This window comes from Ctenopharyngodon idella, chromosome 3, assembly GCF_019924925.1.
Source record: "Ctenopharyngodon idella isolate HZGC_01 chromosome 3, HZGC01, whole genome shotgun sequence".
Classification (NCBI taxonomy): Eukaryota; Metazoa; Chordata; class Actinopteri; order Cypriniformes; family Xenocyprididae; genus Ctenopharyngodon; species Ctenopharyngodon idella.
Window position 1 is genome coordinate 33,779,165 of NC_067222.1, and position 25,711 is coordinate 33,804,875.

Consider the following 25,711-nt stretch of genomic DNA (forward strand, 5'->3'; position numbering starts at 1 on the left):
CCGTCCTCCATAACTCTCTCTCTGTTGCTCCCGCGACAAAAACAACGACTGGACATGACAGCTGAACGGTGACAACACTAAAGAGGACCTGTGCAGACCCGTAAACGTATTAATATAGCATATTAGACCCAATAATGGGTTTTATTTCACATTTGTTCCATGTCAACGGCAGTAGCCTCTTGAACACACGAGGTCTGCCTACACTTGCTCTGCGCTGAGCGGCTTCGGGCTAAGCTAGCTCGCGATCTCCAAATCATTTCTAAAGCACGGGTTTTATTTTTAAGCATCGACGCATTGTAGATTTTGTTGGTATTTTGCCGTCACATTTTTAAAAAAACGCAAGTATGGCTCATACGGGTGGAGCGGAAGACGCGATTGAAGGGAGCGGTTGCTCGATGAAGCTTCGCTCAAACGTCGGCCTCAGGAGCGACTCGTGCTCCAGCCAGAGGCACGAGCAGCTCCGCGCGGTGAAATCAAGGCTGCTTGAGCGGTTGGGACCGCACGAGCGCCTGCTCACCTATCTGCAGTCTGTATTATTGTGGGAGAGACCCTTTCACAGCGTCCTATTGTACACGGCCGCCAACGTCATGTTCTGGTGAGTGGATGAGCTTTATCTCCATGGATTTATCTCCACCCGGGCTCTGTTTACAACCCGGTGCTTTCAGTTGAAACGTTTACATTATTCATGAACATTTTGAGGATCTTGTCTAAGCCTTTCTTGTTTTATCTGGATGCATACGTGTCTTGCTTGCTTGTTGTCTTGTTTTAACCCTTTAATTTAAGATAAGAAACATGGTCAGGCTGGGTGCCTATATTTAGACAGTGAGTTCTGGACTGCGTTTCCAAAAAGCATCGTGAGCTCAGTTGAACGTAGAGAACATTGGTGGTCTCCACGATCAATTTGGGTTTACGATTCTTTTGGGAAACAGCCCTGGCTGTATTGGTGCTACTGTAAACACAATGCTGTGTGTGTAACACACTAATTCACAAACGTACTTGACTACGTTTGTGAATTACTAAAGTGTGATGCACAGAACTTTGTATTGGGCATCATGTTTGACTGCTTTTACTAATGCATGTTGAGCAGAGATATGTTTGCACTGTTTGTTTGTTATGGACGTTAATCAGTAATATGTGTCCTATATATGTTGCCTGTTGAATAGACTATCTTCCACCTCCCATAAATGCATTATGTTCCCAAACCGTTTGGTTGGGCCTGGTCTTACAGTGGTGTGATCTTGTTGGTCACTGTGATTTTGCCAAGTAAGTCATGTTCCTAGAAGGACAAAGTTTAGTCTTAACCCTACCCTAAACCTAACCCTACCCATAAGTTATCCCTAAAATGAGAAGGAAATGATAGGCGAGCAACACTGATGTAGAAGCACCTAACCCTGGTTGTAAGCCTAAACTTCACATAAACCGTAAACTTGTCCCTCAAATCTGATTGGTTGACTGGAATGTTGTTCCAGGATCAACAAACATGTTGATCCAGGAACATGTTGTACTTGGTGAAATCAGGTTCACTGATCTGGCTCATGCCTTACGACTTTTCTCAGGCCAGCCTAACATGGCTGTGTGTACACACTATGAAATTTGTGCTTCTAAAGTCAATATAAATTCGTAATGGACCCTATTTACTTATTTAATTCACATCCTGGTCTTATTATGAGTGATTTATCTGTGCATCATGTTATTACAAAGATAATTGTTTGTATTGGTAATCTTTAATCAAAATGTAATAACATGCTTTTCCTCTGAAATTACTTCCCTTTTCTACTGATAATAATAATAGTCAATAGCCAAATAGCTATTTAAGCATTTGTTATGCAAACTTGCATACTTGCTATGTAACACCCACTTTCACCATCCAGATCGATCTTTGATGGATAAAGTCATGATCTTTTTTCTTTTCTTTTTTTAATTCAATTCAATTTCAATTCACATTTATTTGTATAGCGCTTTTAACAATACATATAGATTCAAAGCAGCTTTACAGAGAATGCATGTCAACATTACAATTTAGTGTGATAATTTGTGTCCAAATTATGTAGTTTCAGAAATGTACATATACAAATCACACAGTTATATTAACAATATATTAATTAAAGCAATTTATTAATTTAAGGTAGAAACAATGAGCTCATGGAAGTAATGAATACATGTTAATGATTAGGATATATAGCAAAATTTGGAATGGTGCATGTTGATCCAGAGTTTGCGTCATCTGAAGTAGTGTTGTCACGGTACCAAAATTCCAGTAGTCGGTACCAATACCAGTAAAATTTTACGGTTCTCGGTACCAATTTCGGTACCACAGAAAAATCTGTTGGAACTATTTTACTGTTTTATTTAACTAGCTTATTTTTAAAAACATTAAATATGATGGTTATCATACATATAAATATTTGGAGCGTGTGTGTGTGTATATATGTTTGTGTGTGTATATATACCTCAATGAAATAAATAAAATTTGAAATATAAAAAAATAGGCCTAAATAAAAAAATGCTCAAACATCCATTTTGAAACAGACGTGCGTGTTTATTTTAGCTATTCCTTTAGTGAAACAACACACTACAGCCTGTAAAACTATGAAATAAATATCAGTAAATAATGGTAACCTAATTAAACCTTTTATTTCCACACAAAGATGCGTCATATAGCCGCTCTGCGCTTTGAGAGGGATGTGGGACACGAGCAGGAAAGAGACCATTTCATGTTACAAGGAACTGACACTTGTTGTAAAAGGTCTGAAGAGCGAGTTTTATCTTCAGACATTCAGGCTATGTTTGATTTTGCGCTGCCAGAGAAAGCGAAACTAAAAATCACCGGCGTGTGTGAAACGCGCTATACAAATAAACTTGACGTGCTTTATCAAGTCTAAAAACAAGCACAAGCTGTGTTAAATAGAAATTGACGTGCAAGTAAAAAGGTTTCTGTAATAGTGTTTTTCTACTTTACCACAGTAAAGAATGTGAATATAATAGGCCTAATTTAAAAGCGAACCAAAGGAAGAAACGTTTATAATCCCCTGCGTGAGTGAAGATTTGGGTAAAGAAACAAAGATTTCATGTTCAGTGGCATAACTAATGGAATATTGTTAAATTCTCTGCTAATCAGGTGACCAAATCGCGATTCGCAAAACAGAATACAAAGCCGACAAAGCTTAAAAGTATGCACTCTCGTACATCTCTCATTCGGCATGAACCAAAATGTTTCCATGGCTGCTATGTCGCATTTAATTGTTAACTAGCTTGTTTCTTCTGTAAACAAAGCTTTGTGCTTCACTTGTGTCATATTCACGTAAAATACTGGCACAGCCCTATCAGTGGGTACCGAATATACCCGGATTCTCATTACTACCGGTACTACAGAAATGCTGGTATCGTCACATTTTCAAAATTGCAGTACCGACTTGGTACCGAAGTACCGGTACTTTTGACAACACTAGTCTGAAGTCCTCGCAGGGGTTGGCGCTGTCGCTTCTTCTTCTTCTTCTTCTTCTTTTTTTTTTAGATATATGTGACCGTAAAGATGTAAAACTGTGATGAAATTTCATGCTAACTAAATGGTATAAAGTCTGAAAAGCTTTAGTTGAAATGCTTCAGCAAGGAAAGCTGTGCAGGGAAGACGGAGTTGTCATAGGCTGGATGTCTCTCTCTCTTTTTCTTCTGTTTAGGCATGAAGTCTTCATTCACTTAGTGCAGTCACCCTCTCCATCAGAGAAATATTCCCCCTGATCTTATTATCTCCTTTTATTTGCCTCAGTGAGCAGCAGAGGAACACCGCTTGTGGTATTTTTGCGACTGTAGAGGCATTTATTTATCTTGAGAATGGATACCGAATACACTGACTGATTAAAACTTAATTTTTTAATGTTGAAAGATATTAGTTTTTCTTTCATTCACTAAATGAGAAAATCTGCCTTCTCATTTAATATCAGGCCTTAGTTAGATCTTGCCATTAAGAAACATATTCCACCCACAGTCCAGTCCATTCAGAAATAAAGTATCGCCACCATCTCAGAACATTTCATGTCCACTTAAATTTGGTTGTAATGCTTTTGACTGGTCATGTGGTTTTGTTGTTTGATCTAGTCATCAAACAGCATTTGCTGTCTTATTTCACACAGAAAGATCGGTAGGGTTCAGCTTGGTCTCAGGGCCGGCTCACCTTTTAGTCAAGTAATGTTGCAGATAACAGCAATTAGCCGTGCTGCTGTGAAACTGTCAGAAATCACAACTGTTCCTGCAGCACATGCCATCTCTGAGACTTGCACAGGAAGACATTGGGACCGGAAACACCTGTGGAACAAAGGGTTCATACATTCAGTATGATAAATGCATGACAGATGCCATCACAAGGTTTTGGTCAGAGAGTCCACAACAGAGTTAGTGTTTCATAATAAAGTGCACATTGTAATTGTTGTTTTCTTCACACTGCATCTCTTCTCAGGTTTTTTGCTCTGAGCTCTTTGAGGTTGCTCTTTCTGCTGGCATCAGGTCTGGCCCTGGCTGTTTGTGTCGATACATGGAGGAATAAGATCTGGCCTAAAATCAGAGGTAAATTGACATTCCTCTCTTGCTTGTGTACAACTGCTACCCAAGTTTCTAAGGCCTTGTAGTCTTATCTGTCTTCCATTGGTCTATTTTAATATTAATCATACTGGCTGTAATTAAAAACCTCTTTATTCTCTGTGCTGTGACCCACTCAAGTTTAATTTTCTCTCTTTCCATTCACTCCGCTCCTAGAGAGTTATGAAAGTGACATTTCCTAGCAGTGCATTTCCAGGAGGTGCACAATATCGACCTGAATCAATATTTTGCATGTAGCCGAAGCCGATACACATTGGCTTGTTAGCATTTGATCTACACTCTGGAAAGTCTTTAATAGAACTGAAACCAAATCCTAAATAAAAAGTCAATGTTACTCTCTGAGAACTTGTCAATACACTCATCTTTTTAAAGGAAGTGAAAATGTAATTAAGCAATGTAATTAATAACTGCGTCTTCTAACATGCACAGATGTGCCTGAAATTGTTTGTTTTTGGTCTCTTGCAGTGAAAAGACAAGATGAGAGTGAGAATGAAAGGTAACGTCTGGTGTATTTATTTACTTTTTGAGGTTTTTCATGCAAAATTGTTTAATTGTTAATTCACTCTGTTCTTTTCTGATTTGCTCACAGCTGGGGTCTGGTGCAACCTGGGACTTTGAGTGTGCCTGAATTATGCCACCACCTTGCTGATGTTTGGGTTACGGGGTCATCCTGTGCAACAGATATTGTGCAGTACAAACGGCAAAATCCAGGAAGGTGAGATTACTCCCAAACCAGCAACACTGTTAAAGTCCTCCTGTAGTCAATACATTTTATCCCTTAAAAACCAAAATGACGTATTTAAAAAAAAAACAATTCCTGTGAAAAAATTTCTTCATGCCTTAAAATAGCTTGAATGTAACTCTACACCCTTGCTTCATTTAGGGGCTGTTTACATGACACTGTTTTCAACTAAAAACATCATCATGCACATGCATATTACATGTTCAGTCTATGGTGTTTCATCGCCATCTAATGGCCTGGCAGCAGAATACAGCGTTTTTAGTTTTTTGCGGATCCGTGTGAATGGGGATCATTTTGACAATGGTGTCGCCTGTATGCAGAAAACTCAAAGGAAAAACTTCTCTGTTTTAAGTATATCGTTGTTGTGTAAACGTACCCTTAGTATACACAGATCTATAATTATGCTAATTAGCCTTGCTCATTTTTCTTATCAACAGAAAAATATACCAGGATAACCTGGCTTCTCTCGAGACCCTCCCTGCTAGTTCGCTGTTAATGATATGCTAAATCCCACCGGCACGTTGATGTGATTGAAGGTAGTTTGTGACGTCACAGACACCAGCGATGTCAAGACTGTTTTTTTTTTTTCACTGCAGTTTTAAGGAGAAAATACTCAGCAATGGTGTTGACAAATGAATTTGCACATGGTTTGTCTTAAAGCATATTAAAAACACTACAAAGACATATAAACAACATTAAAAACTTGATTTTCACCACAGGGGGACTTTAAAATCAACTGTTACAATAGCGTAGTCATATTATCAGGTGTATAGTCTTGTGTAAGTGGACATTGGACGTCTGGCCCAGTTTACAGCTTTCTCAAGAAAAGAACCGCCCTCTTAAACAGGAAGAGACTTTCTGAGCATGTAAACATGTAAAGTGACCAACCACAATGTATTTTGTTTTTACATGCCATATAAGGCCTATAATTATTATTATTGCTTTTATGACTCGTATATTATTATATTGTTAATTTAAGATACAAAGGGTTTTGTTTTAATGGTAAATGTTTATCAAATCCTAAAACTCCATTCTTTTGCAGTTTTGTTTGCTGGTTTGTGGCCTGTTCACCTTAGTGGCCATGGTGGGGCGCTGCATCCCCGGACTGTTGCTCTCATACCTGGCTTGTGAGTAGCAGAAATCCTTTAGGGCTTACTCATCTTCTCCATTGCCTTAACAACTGCAAAATATGTACTCTCTCTCTCTCTTACTCAGTGCTGGGTGTGTTGCTGTGCCCACTGGCATTGTATTATCGGCTGTGGCAGCGTGCATGTGTGAAGCTGGAGCCAGCCCTGCAGTGGCTGGACTTCAGCACCAAAGGATACATGATGTCAAAGCCTTTAGACAACCAGTGTAAGTACATGGTAGATCTGACTAGATGCGGATGGTCATGCTGAGAACAGTTTCTGCATTTTTAGAGTCATATTTTAAGGACTGGATTGTTCTTGTACCATTGGACCTGTTTACACCTGGTCACTTCATGCATTTTTACTGATCGGATAGCTATCTGTTTTGTTAAAACTGTTCCATTTACACTTGACCACATAAATTGGTCTCCGCAAAACAAATATAAATCCTGTCTTCAATTCCCACACTATATGCAAATTTAACGGAGTTCCAACATGTCAACGAAAGCAACAGATATGAGCTGCAGTTTATTTATCATTTATGTCAAGCTCAAAGACTGCAGTTAGAGAGAAAGCAGCATTAGCACTGGTAAGATAATTTAGTCTCGCTACATGAGCTTCAGAATGCTCGTCGGCTTGCTGAAGAGATAGGCTACTCATCTGTGGCGATGCATGTTGCAATAGTACTGTCATATCTGGCTACCAGGAGAAAGTAGCCTATAACGCACTTTCACACTTTTATTTTTTAACATTTTGGAAGGAGTAAAATATGTGGCTTCAACAACCAGATGCATTTACAATTGCCCAGTTTCGTCTGTAATGTGTCTCAAAGCACCTCGGTTTTGGTTTGAGCGATAGGATTTAAATCTGTCTCTCATGCACTTCGGAGGGCATTTACACCTGGTATTTTCCCAATCCATTAGCTGTCAGGTCAGAGAAAACACAAGAAGTGACCAGGTTTAAACAGGCCGTTAAGGAGCAGTCACAAAATTCTGTAATTTTTTGAAATTTACATGAAAATTTTGAACCTGATGCAAATTCTGTGTGCTGGGTAAATCTTCCAGATCGTGTGGATTCCTATTTAAATGACTAGATTTCGAAAGCAAAATTTCTTGTTGTAGGATGCAAGAGCAGATGGGAATGCTATTTAGCAGATGCCCATGTCTTCCTGGCTCATTTAGATATTTTACCTGTTTTTCTACAAATCAATGCAAAAAACTTTCCTTGATGTTTGTTGATATATTTTTGTTAACATGAAGAGTCTGTGATCTCACTTTTACAGCATATTACAGCCTTCAGAAGTTTTGATAAACTCTTCTGTATTTGCAGTTCTTCGTAAGCCCATCAGGAGCGGAACCTCAAATGATGCTAGTGACAGTGAGGAGGAACTGGCTGCGTTCTGCCCAACGGTGAGCCCAGAAACAGAGCCCAGTTATTTATAACATGGGGATTTAGTGCAGCTGCATGGTCATGATTCATGAGGTTAGAAGATCTGTAGGGGTTCATGACAATATAAAGCAAGTTGGAAGATTTCATTGTTTTTTTTTTCTTCTCTAAAAATTCTGCAACTTTAGTTTGATGAAGCATTGGTTGCTAAGGAACTGGCACTGACTGATTCTGAGCACTCGGATACAGAGGTGTCGTACATGGATAACGGCACCTTTAACCTCTCCAGGGGTCAAACGCCCCTCACAGAGGGCTCGGAGGGTAAGACACCTTCAGCTCTTCTACTCTTTATCTCTCTTCTCATTCTCTCTATGTGTGGGTCAATGACATATGAGTGTCTACAATAAAGTAAAGGAAGAAAAATCTAGTTTAAAACATATGAGTTCTTAGAAAACTTCTCTTTGTATTCATTTTGGTTTCATATAGTTTAAAAAAAAAAAACTTTTAGCATTTTAAAGAAAAGTTGTAGTTGAATGACTCTTGTGGTGCAACCATCAAGTGAACAGAATACACATGAGTTTAAACATCTTAATGAAACTCCTTATTTTTAAGTGTAAATCGTTTGCAAATATTAATTCATAAATATCGAAATATTGAAAAACTTAATATAAATATTGAAAAACTGAATAAACCAAAACAAAATATTAAAATTAAATTTTAATTCAGAAATAAAAACGTGCATCATAAAAGGTATATTAAAGTTATTGTATGTATGAATTCCATTTGTAACATAATACTGTTAAAAATGTAGGGTCAGTTTTTTTTTTTATAAATTAATACTTTTATTCAGCAAGAACACATTAAATTAATCAAAAGTGACAGTCATTTTAAAATGACAAAACATTTAATATCACAAAATAATTAAGCAGCACAACTGTTTTCAGCCTAAGAAATATTTATTGAGCATCAAATCATCATATTGGAATGATTTCTGAAGGATCATGTGACACTGAAGACTGGAGTAATGATGCTGAAAATTCAGCTTTGATCACAGGAATAAATTACATTGTAAAATAGTTTAGAAATGTTATTTTGAATTGTAATAATATTTCACAATATTACTGTTTTTACTGTATTTTTGATCAAATAAATGCTGCCTTAGTGAGCATTAGAGACGACTTTGAAAAACATTTAAAAAATCTTACTGACCCCAAACTTCTGAATGGCTATTTTTGAGTTAATTAGTAAATAGGGACAAAACTTAGTCACGTCATTGACCCATGTATTATCTTTATTTATTCACTGAATAGATCTAGACAGGCACAGTGATCCAGAGGAATCATTTGCCTGTGGGCTCCCAGACTTTCCCTCCATCAACCCAGATGCCACCCTGATGGAGGACGATGATGATGCCAGCATCGGGCTGCCCAGTCTCAACTCAGCCGCGTTCTCCGGCCATCGTGGCTCTACCTCCGCCCTGCTGGATCTGGACACCCAGATGGACTCTGATCAGGAAGACCTCGACCCCGAGATGTCCCTCGGTTCCTTGAATACTACCTCTGACCTCGCTAGTAACCTGGCAGGGGTCTTCGCCAGCAACATGATCCAGGCAGCCATCGCAGGAGCCATGCAGCCCCGGCCACCGCAAGGTCCTCGGAGAGAGAGCGGCGCACGGGCAGGAGCAGCTCCGAGGGGATATAGGAAGCAGTCGAGCTCGGAGCTGGACACAGACCTGGATTTTGATGGAGAGGACTTTGAGATGTTGGATCAGTCCGAGCTGAACCAGTTGGATCCTGTTGGAGGGGGGCAGGGGGGACAGAACAGGAACCAAGGGTCGAGTTTCCTGTCCAACTTGCTGGGGAAGCCACAGTGAGCCCATCTTACAGATACTCCCTCCATCTGTCTGCTCCTCATGTCCTTGCACCTTGATCCAAGTAGAAGTTGTTTGCAGTGTTGATTTGAATGTATACTGAGATGCTTTCAATTTATCTGAGTGAGTGAGACAGAGAGAGAGTGTGTTTGTTTTGCACTGTTAATGTAATATTAGATTCTCTTGCCAGGTCTCCTCCACTGGCTGCAGTTGATATCACTGTGAAGTAATCTTCTCCTTTTATGCTCTGTGAGCTTCCTCTGTGTCCTCTCTCATTTATGAGACTTTTGTGTGAAAGACTCCTATTTACTTTGTAGGCTAAGCAATAGGACAACAATCAGAAACATTTAAAATGATCCGAAATCTCTTTAACTTCTTATAAGCCAGCAAACTACATTCAAGTCTTATAGATCTTTCACATCTTTCTTTTTCAGACTGTATTGTTTTTGTCTTCAATAATAACACATGGGACCAAATCAGACATTCCGCCATCAATGCTGAGTCAAGACCATTAATGTATACAAATATTAAGTTGCCTGTATTGTGAAATCTGCAGTCAAGACGTCGTTTAGCAGAGGAGTCTGAAGAGGTAGCAGTGACATATTAGGGCCACGGCCTTATCTCATGTTATTAAATTGGTAGTTCACCCCAAAACGAGCATTCATTTACTCATCCTCATGGCGTTCCAAACCTGTACAACTTAATTTTTTTTGTGGAACATAGAAGACACTTTGAAAGTTTTTTTTTTTTTTTTTTTTTCCACAGGAAAAAATGTCATACAGGTTTGGAACGACATGAGAAAAAGTAAACGATGACAAAATTTTCATTTTTGGGTGGACTATCCCTTTAAGACTGAGACATGAGCTTATGGTTACTAAGTAATAAACAGCAGTCAGGTCATCTCACATTTCCATGTATTTACAATCGCTCCTGAGCTTTATTCCACACTTTTTTTTTTTACGTACTCGCTACATATTTGTTCATCAAGTCTATCTGATGGCAATGAAAATGCATATTCCTAAATCAGGAATAATATGAAAAAATATATATCAATTATATAGGTAATTTTAACCTCAGCACGCTTTTAAAATTAAGTAGTCACAACATTTTTTATGTCATTTGGCTCACCACAATGACATTAACTTGTAAGTTCATGTGGGCTGGATTTTCTTTCTGTATTACTTGAAAACCAAGGGATAGGGTTAATAAATAACTCTGCTCAGTAACTCTTTCCTGTTGTAAAAATAGGGCAAATTTACAGTAAATTGTCTTTCAAATGGCTGTTTTTCATCTGTTCGTCAGTCAAAATGAAAAATAAAAATGAAACATAACATCAACTTCTTTAACAGCTCGGCAATGCTGTTCATCTGGAGCTAACGGCAATACATTGATTTTGTTTGTAATGACTCTACCTCAAACAAGACATTCGGCTGTAACTGCCACCTGTTCGTACACAGCCTCCTCTCTTCAAAAACACCTTTAACCGTTCTGACTTTATACAGGAACTTTTTTTATACAGGTAGCAGCAGGAAAACTGTAGATCTCCTCTGCACCCTCTCCTCTCCTCTCATCTGGTCTGGTCTGATATGAGATTTAGAACAAAGCCTAACATCCAAAACATTACTAAAGCACAAAAGGGTTTGAGAAACCACCTTTCTTCCTTTCTTGTGCTATGATGGAGCTGGTGGTTAAATGAGTTGAATTTGCTGTTTTATTTGCTGTTTCTTTAGTAGATGCTGACCCTTTTTGGTTTTTATTTTTCTGTTTTTGACCCAATGCTGACGTCTTTGAGCTTTGATCATTGTGTATGCTGGAAAGTAGGAAACGTACCAGGAAACTGCTGTACCAATAAAAAGGCCCTGTTACCAGAGATCAGTGAAGTGTTTTCTCTTTTCCAAGCATACAATTTGTTTCTCATTTTAATTTGAAGTATTGGAGCGTTGAGGAAATAAAATGATGCAGCTTATCTTTCTCATCAGTGTTTTCATGGTCTGCCACTTCCTGCTATTCCAGTTTATTACATTTCCAACACAAGTCTTACTTTATCCAGCCAACTTGAGTTGGGTTAGAAGAGTTAGTAATGATTATTGGAGTTTTTCATCTTTTGCAACTTTGCTGTGATTTTACTCACCCCCTTTTCTTTTTTTTCTGTCTTGTTTTTGCTTGGTTGTGAGCCCTAAGAATTTGAATTGCTGATATGTTTTTTGGATTGCTGTGTTTAAAAAGATTTGATTGTGAAAGGTTTGATTTTTTTTTTTTTTTTTTTTGAGGTAATTAATGTGTTATATGTGACATTTGTGGGATACTTATTTTTTGAAAATGGTTGAAGTATAATGCATATTTTCCCCCTTTTTACTTTGATGTTTATTTATCATTATAATTAATGCTTTACTATTTATGTGGACACACTTTTCTGTTGTGGATGATGGCAATTCATAAAACTTTTTTTTTCTTTCTGAAAATTGATTGATTTGATTAAAAAAAGCATTTTTTTTTTTTTTTTTTTTGGTAAGTGTGTCAGTGTGATTACCATTTGGTGGAGAAAATATCGGGCCATTTTACCCTGTCTGTTCACCTCTTTATGGTCAATTTAAACTAAAGTCACCAGCAATTCAACTGGGACAATGAAGTGGTGGTTTATTCATAGAAACAAAATTATGCCCAGCATCATCTATTGATGTTGTACTGATGTTAGTGAATTAAATATAAATCAGTTAGCAGTCTGCCATATTGAGGCAAATGCAAAATACAGAATCACTCATCTTTTCTTTCTTTGCGTGAGCATTTTTACAGGAGTCTTTCTGTAGCTGGATTCTGTAATGTCCGTGACTTTTATTTCTGTACAGTAGTATTTCCCTCTTCCATTCCCTGTAATTGATTTTGATAACTTTTGATGTGCAAGACAATAAACAGATGAATGAATATATTATTTAAGTAAAATGTGTGGTCTTTTTAATTAGTTATTGATGAATTTTATGGTTATTTTGTGACCTACTGATCTAATCAAAATTATGCTTCTAGTCTATAATTTGTGCTGGTAATAATAAGGACTGTTATTATAATAGAAATACAAATTTGGATAAGATTTTTTTTTTTTAAATATTCTCTATACAATATTACAAGATTACCACAAATCAGTAGTGAAAGGCAATATAATTAAAATAACAAAAAATAAATACAGTACTGTGCAAAAGTCTTAGGCCACCACCAGCTTTGTTGTTTTAGCGATGTTTTAATGACCATCCATATACATATTTTTAAGATACAAACAGAAAATAACGGAAATATGTACACAAAATATAAAATAATTTTGAACAAAATTGCTTCTTTAAGCAAAAATCAGTTTTTAGTGTGACCCCCTGGACTTCTTCCAGTTTGTCAAAGAAGAAACTGAGAAACTTCTAATCATATTTTGAAAGTTTTCTTGGCCTTCCAGTCCTTTTCCGTTCAATTTAGGTTTAAGAGAGCCGGTTCCTGCTATTGCTCAAGGGTAAGGGGGAGGTCAATGAATACTTTTATAAATAAATTTTTTCAGATTTTTTTCTGCTTTTTAATACAAATTTCCTGTATTTTCTTATAAAGAGACTGAGAAATAACTATAGATGATCATTATACCATTGCTAAAACAAACAAACAAACAAAAAAACATCTACTGGTGTCCAAAGACTTTTGCACAGTTCTGTATGTAATTAAAATAAAGAACATGGTTAATCATAGCCCTGCTTTTACAGCAAATTGTTTTTTGTACAAAATTATAATCAAATAGGCTAACTGTTATTTGTTACAACTTTTTATTTGTCATTCTGACAAATTGTTTTGTTTTAATTCATTTCTAAACATAAACAGCAGGGATTATTTGAAAACACTTGCATTAGACCTAGAATTTTTTTTTTCCCCCCCATATTATAAGCATTCTTGTAATGATTATCAATTGATCAATCTTTAATAATGCCATTTTATAAAATCAGTGCTGTCTAATCAACTAAAACAAACAAACAAAAGATGTAGAAGAGTTACGTTGGCAAAGATCATTTTCAATAGTGAATTTTATATACGTAAACTCATTAGAAATATATCCTTTGTTTCATAGTGTCATAATGACAAAATGTTTTAGGTGTTTTCTTAGATGAGCTAAACGTTGATATATATTTTTTATTTATTTAAAACATATTCATAGACGATATTTAATATTCAAAAGAAAATTCAGCCCGTCCCATACAAATTCTTTCAACAACACAAATGGCGTCTTCGAAGACGTAGGTGGCGTCATCATCGGTAGACCCACAATTCAACTTGGCGCGCGAAAGCTGACTGAAGTAAACAACAGAAGAGTGCAGAGATCGTTGACAGATCTAGACTGAATTAACAATGAGCAAAAAGGACAGTTCAGGTACACGATACTTCTTTAAAGTACACGAGTGGACGTTTTATGTCTTTATCTGGTTGTAATTTCATGAATGATATAGCACAACGAAGCTATAAAATAATCATCTATAACACATCAGATTTACATCTTTGTCTCATACACACAGGTGTCGCACAGATCCTCGCTTACCTTAATGAGAAAAACAGACCCTATAGTGCTCAGGATGTTTTTACCAACCTACAGAAGCAGTGTGGTCTGGGTAAAACGGTAAAACGCAACATTTCAGACTAAACACTTTTGTCCAGTTTTGTTTTGATGACATCTGTCTCTGATATCTCAGGGGCTCTTTGTGGTATTCACTGTGTGAAATCATTTTTACAGTTTGATCGAGTGTATGATGTTAAACGCCACTATTTTATTCATTGCACTTACACAGGCTGTGGTCAAAGCAATGGATCAGCTTGCACAGGAGGGAAAGATTAAAGAGAAAGTCTATGGAAAGCAGAAGATCTACTTTGCAGATCAGGTTGGTGTGATTCCCCATATAATATAATTGGATGGAGTTTCACCCAGTGTTGGTTAATCAACCTGACTTTCTGTCCCTTCAGTCTCAGTTTGCGGATGTGAGCGATGCTGAACTTAAGAAGATGGACAGTCGTATCGTGGAGATCAGCGCTGAAGTACAGACCATCTCACAGAGCTGCAGGCAGCTGGATACAGGTGTGCATGACAAGATGTGCTGCTGGGAAAAGATATATTGTTTGAACTGCCAGTGTTTGATAAAACTTTGCCCACAGAGCTGAAGGAGTTGAACAGCTCATTAACCACAGCAGAGATGAAGGCACAGATCCAGGAGCTGCAGGCAGAGTGTTCTGGGTACAGAGAGCGGCTGGATAAAATCAAGTCATCTACAAACCACGTGACCCCTGAGGAGAGGGAGAAGGTTCGAAATCACTGCATTCTTTAATGTCTGTTGATTTTTGGTCTTGGTTTGTCAAATTCACAATGCAGGATCTAGTCTGGGATCAACAGTAAGGTTAGGCTTGCCAGGTTAGACTAGTAGTACATTTTTACTTGCCCTGCCAGCATTTTTTTTTTTTTAGACTCACCGAAAAAGAATGCATTTTATTTTTTTCAACATTATGTGCCAGGAAATAACTATCATTAAAATGTTTGGGGTCAATTATTAATATATATTTTAAAAAAAGAATACTTTTATTTAGCAAGGATTCTGATCAAAAGTGACAGTAAAGACATTTATAATGTTACAAAAGTTTTCTATTTCAAATAAATGCTGTTCTTTTGAACTTCCTATTCATCAAACAATCTTGAAAAAAAATTATCAGTTTGTGTATGTGTAGTTATAACTGTTTTTAACCTTGATAATAATGTTTCTTGAGCTTTGCCATTATGAATAAACTGCATTTTAAATTATATTAAAATAGAAATTTTAAATCACATTTCACAATATTACTGTTTTAATTCATTTTTGATCAAATAAATGCAGCCTTATTAAGCATAAGATAATTCTTTCAAAAACATAAATCATACAATCCCCAAACTTTTGAATGGTAGTGTGTATATTTTAATTTTAACTTGACTTTTCAATAAACCCCCCTAACAATTCTGCAATGGTGTAACTCAATGACCGCTATAAATCCATACACACACTTTTGCTGGAAAGCTGTGACATATGGTGGAAAACATTCTCAAAGGCTACGGTCACACTGTCAGTCCAAATCCGATTATTTGTGTATCCGATTGGAATCCGATTTAAAATTATTGACTGTCCACCTCATGTATCGCAACCGTTCAGATCCGATTTTTGTGTCTCATGCCGCTCTTTCATTTTCTGGAATGTCTGCATTGGTTTCTATGGCAATGACGTCGAGATGATAGGCAAACACCAAAAAGAACAACAACATGGAGGGGTTTGCAATACAGATGTTGTGTTATTTACAACATGACAATGTGTAGCCGCTGCACTGGACTACTGCATCTTCTGAGGCAGCGGCAGAAATGAAGCAGGCTGGTGTGCGTGGCTTTATTCAGTGCTGTAGTCTCCACCAGTTTCAAAACATGTCTTCCTTATATTGTCATTCTCTGCCCTTCCAGCACTTTGCAACAACACAGTTGTTGACTTTCAGCATGTTTTCTATAACAGCGTCTGACTTTTTTATTTTTTACGTGGTGTGAGAAAGTCACATAAGTGAGAGCAGTAAGACTGAAACAGATTTCCAGAAATGCGATTTGAATAGGATTTCAAACCACATATGAATGTAGCTTGAAATGCGATTTGTAACAATCGCATTTCATTTTTTTATTTTTTGCCGTTCACACTTGCTAAATCTGATCAGATTTCAATCGCATATACACCAAAATCAGATTTGAGTTGACAGTCTGAACGTAGCCAAAGTCTCACAATTTTGGCATCTTTAGGTAGTTACATGACATGACCTTAGTGACATTTAAATCAGCTGATATTACAACAATATTCAATACATGACAGAAAGCCAAGTGTTAACATTTGCCAGCCTTATACATGATTAATGAACACAAAATGTAGTGTCGAATCAGTGCAAATGACATTTCTATCCACCGACCTGAATCTCTCCCACACTGGCCCCAAGCCATCCTTATTGTCGTGTTCTGCCCATTAAATCGTTTTTTGTAAGTACTGCAAAAAGACCAATCTATAGCCTTCTAACGTCTCTGAAATATGTTTGATTCATTAGGTGAAGTTTATACAGATAATGTTGCTGTCTTGGGGCAGTCAACAATATATTATTCTTATGTTGCTGACAAATGTATTTCTTGCCCCTCAGGTTTACAAGGAGAGAGAGACTTATGTGAAAGAGTGGAGGAAGAGAAAGAGAATGGTAATGATCCATAAAAGCACCCATTTACAACTTCAGGAGACAAATTGTCAGCTAATTTTTAATGACACCAACGTAAGGCATGCCTTTATGAAAATGCATTCATTTCCAATTTATTTTTGTTATCAACACCATAGCTCATTAATGTACAAATTGAAACTGCATACTGTGGTCTTAAATACCTGTGATAGTGCTATATAACTTAAACTATACAGAAATTTAGCTTGAAAGGCTCTTGTACCATGATATGAAACTCCAAGCATAGCTTTTAAGTAATTTCTGTCTCTTTACCTACCAGGTTTCTGATATGGTTGGAGCTATTTTAGAGGGGTATCCAAAAAGCAAGAAACAGTTTCTGGTGAGTCATTCCCTTAGAATATTCTGTGTATTGTTTTACTGCCAAATGAAAAACATTAGATCTCTGTCAGTATGTTATTTTTTTTACTGTTACCTAAGTCTTCCCTTTTTATCTTGTGCATATGTTTGAAATCAGGAGGAGGCTGGGATTGAAACAGATGAGGACCATAAAGTGACAATGCCCAACATCTGATGGAGGACTCATTGATTAAATCCAGATTCCGCAGAAATCGTTGCTGGGACACCAGACTTTTGGAAAGGTTGGAAAGTAACATAGAGGATTCTGTGATGCCAAGAGAACTGTTTTGTTAGAAACCAATCCTATTTATAAAAGTTATGTTGTAAAAGAAAGAACCTACAAGCTGTAAATAAGTTTGAATATTGTTTATTTTTCAATTAAAAAGTATACCGATACAAAAATAATTCAAACAGATTCTCTTGCTGAAGTCAGAAATGCAGAAGCACAGAGTCTAGTATAGTAGTTCAGCACGACGTAGCCTCGTTTTCATGAGCTAGCATTTCGCTTCACTGTATGGCTTAACTTGTGAAGACGTCCCTTATTCCAGCACAGGTCAAACAGCTGATTGTACAATCTGTTATTTAAAAAAGATCTTGATACATAAAAATCTGTGTCCTGAGTAGACTTTGATTCTAATTTTCATTATGCCTAAATTAACATTCATTAAAACACAAATAAAAATTGGGCGGTCACACCATGTGAAGTTGCTACCACGCACGGATGCGACTGTGTCTTCAATGATAGCTTATGCAGAAGAAAACTTACTGATCACAAGAGCTCAAACCATTAACATAAATGTAGAATAAAACACTGGACATTATTGCGCTACACACAGCTGAATAAAAATGTACATAAAATGACAATAAGAGGCTTATCTTCCATTATTTGTGCGTAGACACTGCAATCTTTGGTCACAGCATCCCCAAGGACAGTGGCTTAAAAGAGGAACAAAGATGGCTCAGCCTTGCCTAACTTTAAATATATTAAAGCATGTGGGACAGCTGTTTTTGGACGTAAAAACCAACTGACAGTGATGCATCACAGTGTAACTAGACCTCTCAGTTCCCCTTTCCAGCACTAAGCTGTTTGCAAAGGTGAAAATGTAGTTGTGCTTTGGAAAATGACTTGAAAATGAGGTAAAGATGATAACTGAATGCAACACACCAAGCTTAATCATTCAAAGTCAGCTGTATGGTTTAAAATGCAGAAAACTGAGACATTTCACACCTCGGTATGTGGGTTGTGAAGTTGTTGGACAGCTGGGTGTTCCTCATATTTGTGGTTGTAAGGTTGCTAGTGTATCTCAGCATCACAACTGCAAACTTGTGAAAATATGAATACTGATGAAACAAACCGATATGATTAAACTTTAGGACTGAGGTGTGTTTGACAACAACCAAACAGAACTTGCATTGTTTAAATTCTTAAACCAGCTGAAGGTGTATGAGGAAACAGAATATGCAATATGCAGTAACAAACATGTTTTTCCTCTTACCTTCCAAATTACTAGTTATAAAATTGATTGCATTTCCACACTTGTTGATTGGAATCACTGCTATAACACTTCATAATATCAGTCAATACTTGAGCAAGCGCTACTTCATCTCTTCAGAGTTCTTGAACGCACCCCAGTCCATTAGTGTGCTGCATAGTGTGTGTGTGTGTGTGTGAAAGAGAGACTGTCCCTGTGTTCTTGAATGAGATATTAGCCTGAGCCTGATATTAGAGACAGACAGATGGACAACTTCAGTACAGCTGACCATTCACCTGCTGCAGCACAGTCACCACATACTCTCTCAGCGTCTGTCAACAATACAGAAAAACATGGTCAGTCTGGGAATGTTTATCTAAACCTGTGTCGTTGATTGACAGAAAAACGGAGGGTATCTGATCATAAAAATAGCAAGTGTAAATGTCCATTAAGACAGTGGTTCTCAACCAGGGGGCCTCAGCAAACTTCTAAAGGAACCTCAAGATGACTGATTTGAAATGAGACAGAACAAGATTTAAAGGGTTAGTTCAAACAAAAAATGAAATTCTGTCATTAATTAACCCTCATGTCGTTCCACATCCGTAAGACCTTTTGTCCATCTTCGGAACACAAATTAAGATATGTTTAATGGAATCTGAGAGCTTTCTGTCCCTCCATAGACATCAAACACAACTACCACTTTCAAGGTCCAGAAAGGTGCTTTGTTTGCGCAAAAAAAACATAATTTGCCGCTAAGAAAATATTGATCTGCAACGCACATTCATGAGAAAATAAAGGCCTTCTGAAGCGAAGCGTTTGTGTAAAAAAAAAAAAAAAAAAATCCATATTTAACAAGTTATGAAGTAAAATATCTAGCTTCCACCAGACCGCCTTCAGTATTCAACTTCCGAAGAAAGTGTAAACTGGCGTCACGTCAGTTAAGCTTTTTCTGTAAGTTGAATAAGGAAGGCGTAGGACGTAGTGTAAGCTTTTTGAACTGCGAAAGTTTTCACTTTCTTCTTAAGTTGAACACGGAAGACGGGCTGGTGGAAGCTAGATATTTTACTTCATAACTTGTTAAATATGGATTTTTTTTTTTACACAAACGCTTCGCTTCAGAAGGCCTTTATTAACCCCATGGAGCTGTGTGGAGTACATTTATGATGGATGTGGATGGAGGCACTTATAAAGCTTAGATGCGTCAGGAAATTTATTAATATTTCTCCAATTGTGTTCATCAGAAAGAAGAAAGTCATATACACCTAGGATGGCTTGAGGGTGAGTAAAGCTGGGGGTAATTTTCATTTGAAAGTGAACTAATCCTTTAATCCTTATCCAGTAAATCAAAACCACAGTAAAAGTCATGGGGCCTTTGAAAATTGTTGTGGACAACAGCAGGCCTTGGAGTCAAATGTTGAGAACCCCTGCTTAAATGTGAGCATGCGTATGTGTGCTACCTGTGGCTTGCAGTGTTCCTCAATCCAGCTGAAGACGCAGGCGGAGAGCTCCTGAAAACTGCTGACTGACACTGTGGCACTGAAGGACTGGAATAGAGAGTCCATGATGCTCTGAAACACGCTGAACTTCACCTGATCTGAAACCTGCTCGCTGCCTTGCTGAGGGTTATTCTGATGGGCCTTCACAATGTGCTCGTAGTTCCTGAAACAAACCCCACACAGTGTCAATAGGTTGTTTGCACATGACGTCATTGCTGTACGCGTAATGCAGCTGGAGGGCAAGGAGTGATTTTTCTATATAGGAATCCTATCACAAACTCAAAATTCCTGTTTTGCGTCATTTATGGTTGCTCAAATCTATCAAACCGAGAAACCACAATGAGCTTTTATCGTTTACGTAACTTGTACCGTTTTTTAACTTTAAAAGTTGTCACCTTTTATAGCGTTTTGCGTCTGCTGATACTGAAATGAATACCTGCTTATCTTTTATGTTTTTGACTTGGTTAAATATTCACATTCTTCATGGTATCATTTGCAGGGAAGAGAAGATATTTTATCCCACTGCATGATCATTTGGTGTTTTCACTGAAGTTTTGTAGAATTCCGTTCACAATGTTGATCTGGTTACCGTGAAAACAGTGTCACGCGCTGCTGCTTTATTTCAACAAATGACAACCAAAATCAAACCCATAGAAGCTTGTGAACAGTTTTGAAGTGGCTGCACAAGCCGAGTGAGAGTCATACTCACAAATGTAATGTTAATTATTAAACCAAACAAAATACAACACTTTCAAAAACACTCAGCTATGTGATTATTTTTTCCTCCCACGTGGCACAGGTAAGATAGGATTCACGAATATGTAACCAGGAAAAAAAGCACATGGATTCCGATATTCTCAGATCAGTTTCAGGCCTCATTCATATGTGGAAATAAATCTGACATGAATCGGAAATGTGCGTTTGCATCTGCCACATAAGCGGACAGATCAGTTATTCCCCAGTCAATGCAAGTCGTACGTCATTCAAAAAGTGAAGGTGGCGAATGACGTCAAATCAGGTGGACACCAACTGTGATCACATGACTCTTTTCAATGGCGCAATGGAGGACAAAGGCGCAACCCAGTGGAAACATGCTATGTTTTTTTAGCCTTTGGGGCGACCTTTAAATATGGTGCAGAAAGCAAAAGCTTGCATTATCATCTTGTCTGTGTCCATTTTTACTTCCTTATTGACCTAAGCTTTTCCATGTCAGTACATATACCTTGGGTTATTTCGGCAAGTGTTTATTGTAAATGCAGATATTGGATATGGGTCACTTTTAAAAGGTGATATAAGCTGGTCATCGGAAAAAACAAAACAAAGAAAAAACGATATAGTAAAAAAAAAATGGAATGTGGCATCAAGACCTGCAGTGAAAATGTGGCCTTAGAGGTCACATTTGTATGTGAAGACTTCTCCCTCCCTCAAAGGTCTTAAAGGGTGTTATCTTTCTTGGCAGAAGAGTGACAGTGTCAGATAAAGCCCTCTGAAACCCCAAAACAGCCCTGCAGGAGAATAAGTGGAACTATATTTGTCTGCTTATGCAGCTAAAAATGTTTCCGGCCCCCCCTTTGAATAACCAACCACTCACGTTTTCATAATTTTCAGTGCCATCACCTCCTTCCTAAGTGTGGAAACATCCTCTTCCTGCTTCTTCTTTTCTTTATGGAGAAACTGAATGTAGTCGATTGCTGCAAAGACACACACACAAGAGTTGCTGAGCTTTTCCATTCCAGACTAAAAGACTTGTTACAAGGAAAATAAATAGGTAATGCAGGTTCTCACTCTTCTGAAGGACTGTAGCTTTGCTGATCTTCTGTGTTGCCATGGCAAAGTCAGACTGCTGCTGGCATGTAGGCACTATAGACTGCAGGTCATCATAGCCTTTCTGTGGGATAGAGATCCATACAGACACTTTTGAGTGATGAGCTGATTGTGTGAAGCACAGCACTGTGTACTTTTACACATGGGCAGCTCATGATATAGTGTTTTGAGTGGCTCGGTTTACAGTATTTCTGCATCTGCTCTGAGATTGGGTCTCATAACAGTGCATTTGGGAAAGCAACAAATTTGTAATGAGAAGTTCTTATAAACTGGCTGTTGACAACAAAATAGAAGGGCTCCCTGTGTTTTTCTGTCAAAATAACATCTTGGTCATTTAATGTTTGAAAATTAAGACCATAAAAATTAGTACTGTAATTTTACAAATGTAAAAGTGAAAATATTTTTTTAAGTGAAATATTACAATGATACGGAGCCCCGCACAGGACATGCAAGAAAAAAATTAAATCGTGCTCATGATTTACTAATTCGTTCCCTCGATTTTACTAAATTGTATGCACAATTTACTATAACGTGTGCACGATTTACTATTTCTTTCCCTCAATTTATAAATCGTGCGCACATTTTAGCCTATTTTTTTTCCCTGCATGTCATGTCCGGGGCTCCGTACAATGGTAAAATTTTGTTTGATATTTTTATTTAGTGTTAATAATACTACTAATAATCATTATTATTATTATTAACAAAGCCCACAAAATTAAAACTTTTAAAAACGCATCTCAAGGCACTCTTGCATTTAATTGCATGAGATTTGCTCTTTGTCCTGTTTTTAAACACAACAACGTGTCCTGTTTGCCCTCTCTAAGCAGATTTATGAGCACAGTTGCTGCCCTGAACTGAAAGTCACCGTGTACGGCTGCTATCAGACAAACAATCGAAACCCAATCATCCAAAGCAATATTAAAAATGAAATGTTTTGACGTTTGAATACAGTCAAGTTAAGTAATTATTGTGCTTTTATGATTGATCATTGCTGTCACTTGGGTTCCCTTGGCATCTATATTACGAAACCGGAAAAGATTGTGCTTATGTCGGCTACTATATATCTATGTCTTGTCTGCCTGAAAAAAATCTCCTCTTCATGGTCTTACCTTGATGGCATCCCTGCGTTTCTGCTCTGCCTGTGTGTGTGCCTGTCTCCTCCGGTCTTTATACGACTCCTTATAGGGCGTCTCATGTCTGTTGTCACTGTCTTCATCATCTAAACCAAAAGGAAGAAGAACCATCTGTTAGCTACTAGTGGTCATGATTTATTAAATTTTATCTCTCTTTAAAGTATCGACACATCTTCTCTTCCGTATTATGACTAGTACTTCCAAGTGTAATGGATAATCGAAAAAGAAAAATTATAGGACGGTTGATTGGACTTTGAGATGTGGGCGTTGAACTCAAAAACGGCAGACAAATGCTAAATGATTAGAGAAGTCTGGCGTACATCAACAGAGATAAGATACAGTTACATTATTTATAAAAATTACAAGGTCAAAAAAATAGAAGAATAATGAAACGTATGGATGGATGAATCGTTCACATTAAGATCTATAAAATGCATTTAGAAAATAGATGAATTTCGATTTCTTGCCAACTTTAACAGTGGCAAACCATCCAGAAAAGGAAAACAATGGCCATTTTACAGCAAAGGCTATTTATCAATGTTGATATTACATGATTGAGATTAGTAGTATCATCACCTGTGTTTGGTACTGAAGAGGCACTTGTGGATCCAATGCTGTTGGCTCTTGACACCATACTTCCTTTGCAAGCATTATCAGCAAAGAAACCTAAAGATATTTAAATAAGTGCAAATATGTAAACTAGTGGTACTCTTTGGTTATTACAATATTTGACAGCACAAACCGAGTAGTTTCAGTCTGTCAAGTCCAGCCTATGAGGTAATTATGTTTTATGATTTTATTACCTTAATCTAACCTACTCTGAAGTCTATCCCTCATCTTGGCATATAAGCTGGATAAAAAACACTGTTAGCCTAACTGTGTAGTTGAGACTTTCAGTAATAATTTATAGCTCAGGTACTCACTGTGATCGAAGCCGTTGTCGCTGAAGCCGCCATCCGTCTGCTGAGACATAGTGACAGGTGATACAGAAAGACAAACAGAAGAACATCCAAAGCCAGTCAGACTAAACATCCAGATACCAGCCAAATGATGATCACATATGCAAACCGAGCCTAACCTGTCCTGCCTTACCTTTATCTAGGACACCTCTAACTTCCAACTGTGAGGTGTCCTAAATAAACCCCTTTAAAATATAATGTCTCTCCAAGCTGTCAGATTGAGCAATCACTGTCATATTGTCAAGCTGTCATTACAGCTTGCGGAAAAGAGGGCATATTTTATTCGTTGTACATGAATATGAGGTAGGAACTCGAGAATAAATATAGTGATGAACAAAAGAGAACCTCACTTTCTAGTGAGGCAGTTAAATGCGTTTTGAAACAGCCAGAAACTGTCAATGTAGCCAACAAGCAAGTTAGCTTAGCGGACTTAACTCAACTAAAACATCTGCTACACAGCTTCCATTCTAACATTAACAACATAAATGGTTCGTTCACGCGCAGAAACTTTTTCGGCCTCGTTTCAGCAGTGATTTGTTGTCTAAATCACTGCTATACTCTACGTTTAAAGAATATGTGGGAAGCTGTAATTGTTCTTTTGACATGCTGAACTTTACGGCTAGCCAGCTGAGCTAGAAAGTGAAACCAACCATTGCAGACCTACACAGATGAACAGAAACACATGTTACTAAGTTGGAAGGAAACGGCTGTTTAAAATCAACAGACGGTCTTTATCTGAATAGTTTTGCTTACTTTTAGCCAGGGATCCTCCGGCGACGCGCTGTTTTCCGTCATTTTGGAATAAACAATGATGGGATATTATGAAGTGTGCCCCCTAGTGGCCATTATCTAAACCTCATTCTAGAGACTCATCCTCCACTCTGTCCATCTCTCTTAAAACCCACTTTTCCTTGTGACTTCCGATAAACTTGATAAGTTAATTGTTAATTCAACGGAAATGATTATTAATTCATCTATTCGTTCATTTACTCTTTTATATATCGCACTGTCTATGTAGCTATTTATCTCGCCCTTACCTTACATTGATCCATCTCCTATAAGTAAAGATGAACGCCAGTGTGTGTTGTTCAGTCATATTCCACGTGGTGGTGCTCTAAGAGAGTGGATCAAACTGAGTGTTAAAGAATATGTATGTGTAGGACATGATAATGTGAGGATAGATAGGTACACTGTAAAATAAAAACGGATACGGACAGAAAATTACTAGGACATCCAGTAATTTTACGGACATTTCCGTTAACCCTAAAACAACACAATGAGGTTCAAAATACAGGTAAAACACTTGTAAAAAAATAAATACGGAAAATTCCCTCAAATTAGTACATTGTTCCCCTATTTTTTTTTTTAGAGTGTAGATAGATAGATAGAGATGGACCCCTTTGACTTCCATAGTATGGAGAAAAATATGGAAGTCATAGTTGTCAATGTTTTGCCTGTGTTCTAGTTCATCATTAGTCGTCACAGTTTCTGA

General features: G+C 37.5%; 3 protein-coding genes across 5 annotated transcripts; 2 read left to right on the forward strand and 1 right to left on the reverse strand.

Annotated features, from left to right (window-relative positions):
* The first annotated feature begins 34 nt into the window (after positions 1-34).
* On the forward strand, positions 35-12,647 carry retreg3 (reticulophagy regulator family member 3). Its single transcript, XM_051887465.1, has 9 exons — positions 35-595; positions 4,454-4,560; positions 5,059-5,089; positions 5,183-5,307; positions 6,376-6,462; positions 6,551-6,688; positions 7,792-7,871; positions 8,037-8,169; positions 9,159-12,647. Exons 1-9 carry the CDS (start codon positions 345-347, stop codon positions 9,719-9,721), a joined length of 1,515 nt encoding a protein of 504 aa, XP_051743425.1. The 5' UTR covers positions 35-344; the 3' UTR covers positions 9,722-12,647.
* Positions 12,648-13,949: 1,302 nt separating this feature from the next.
* Positions 13,950-17,960, forward strand: psmc3ip (PSMC3 interacting protein). Its single transcript, XM_051885460.1, has 8 exons — positions 13,950-14,108; positions 14,251-14,351; positions 14,521-14,610; positions 14,693-14,804; positions 14,882-15,027; positions 16,910-16,963; positions 17,259-17,318; positions 17,454-17,960. The coding sequence occupies exons 1-8, from the start codon at positions 14,087-14,089 to the stop codon at positions 17,508-17,510; spliced, it is 642 nt and encodes a 213-aa protein (XP_051741420.1). The 5' UTR covers positions 13,950-14,086; the 3' UTR covers positions 17,511-17,960.
* Positions 17,687-25,100, reverse strand: mlx (MAX dimerization protein MLX). 3 transcript variants are annotated; one of them, XM_051885457.1, is made up of 8 exons: positions 24,973-25,100; positions 24,184-24,223; positions 23,837-23,926; positions 23,237-23,346; positions 22,089-22,191; positions 21,895-21,994; positions 20,265-20,466; positions 17,687-19,139 (listed from the first exon to the last, which is right to left on the reverse strand). In XM_051885457.1, exons 1-8 carry the CDS (start codon positions 25,012-25,014, stop codon positions 19,083-19,085), a joined length of 744 nt encoding a protein of 247 aa, XP_051741417.1. In that variant the 5' UTR covers positions 25,015-25,100; the 3' UTR covers positions 17,687-19,082. The 3 variants fall into 3 exon arrangements, with proteins under 3 accessions (XP_051741417.1, XP_051741418.1, XP_051741419.1); XM_051885458.1 differs by having other exon boundaries at positions 24,184-24,220; positions 24,973-25,093; XM_051885459.1 differs by lacking the exon at positions 24,973-25,100 and adding an exon at positions 24,353-24,371.
* Between the last annotated feature and the right edge of the window lie 611 nt (positions 25,101-25,711).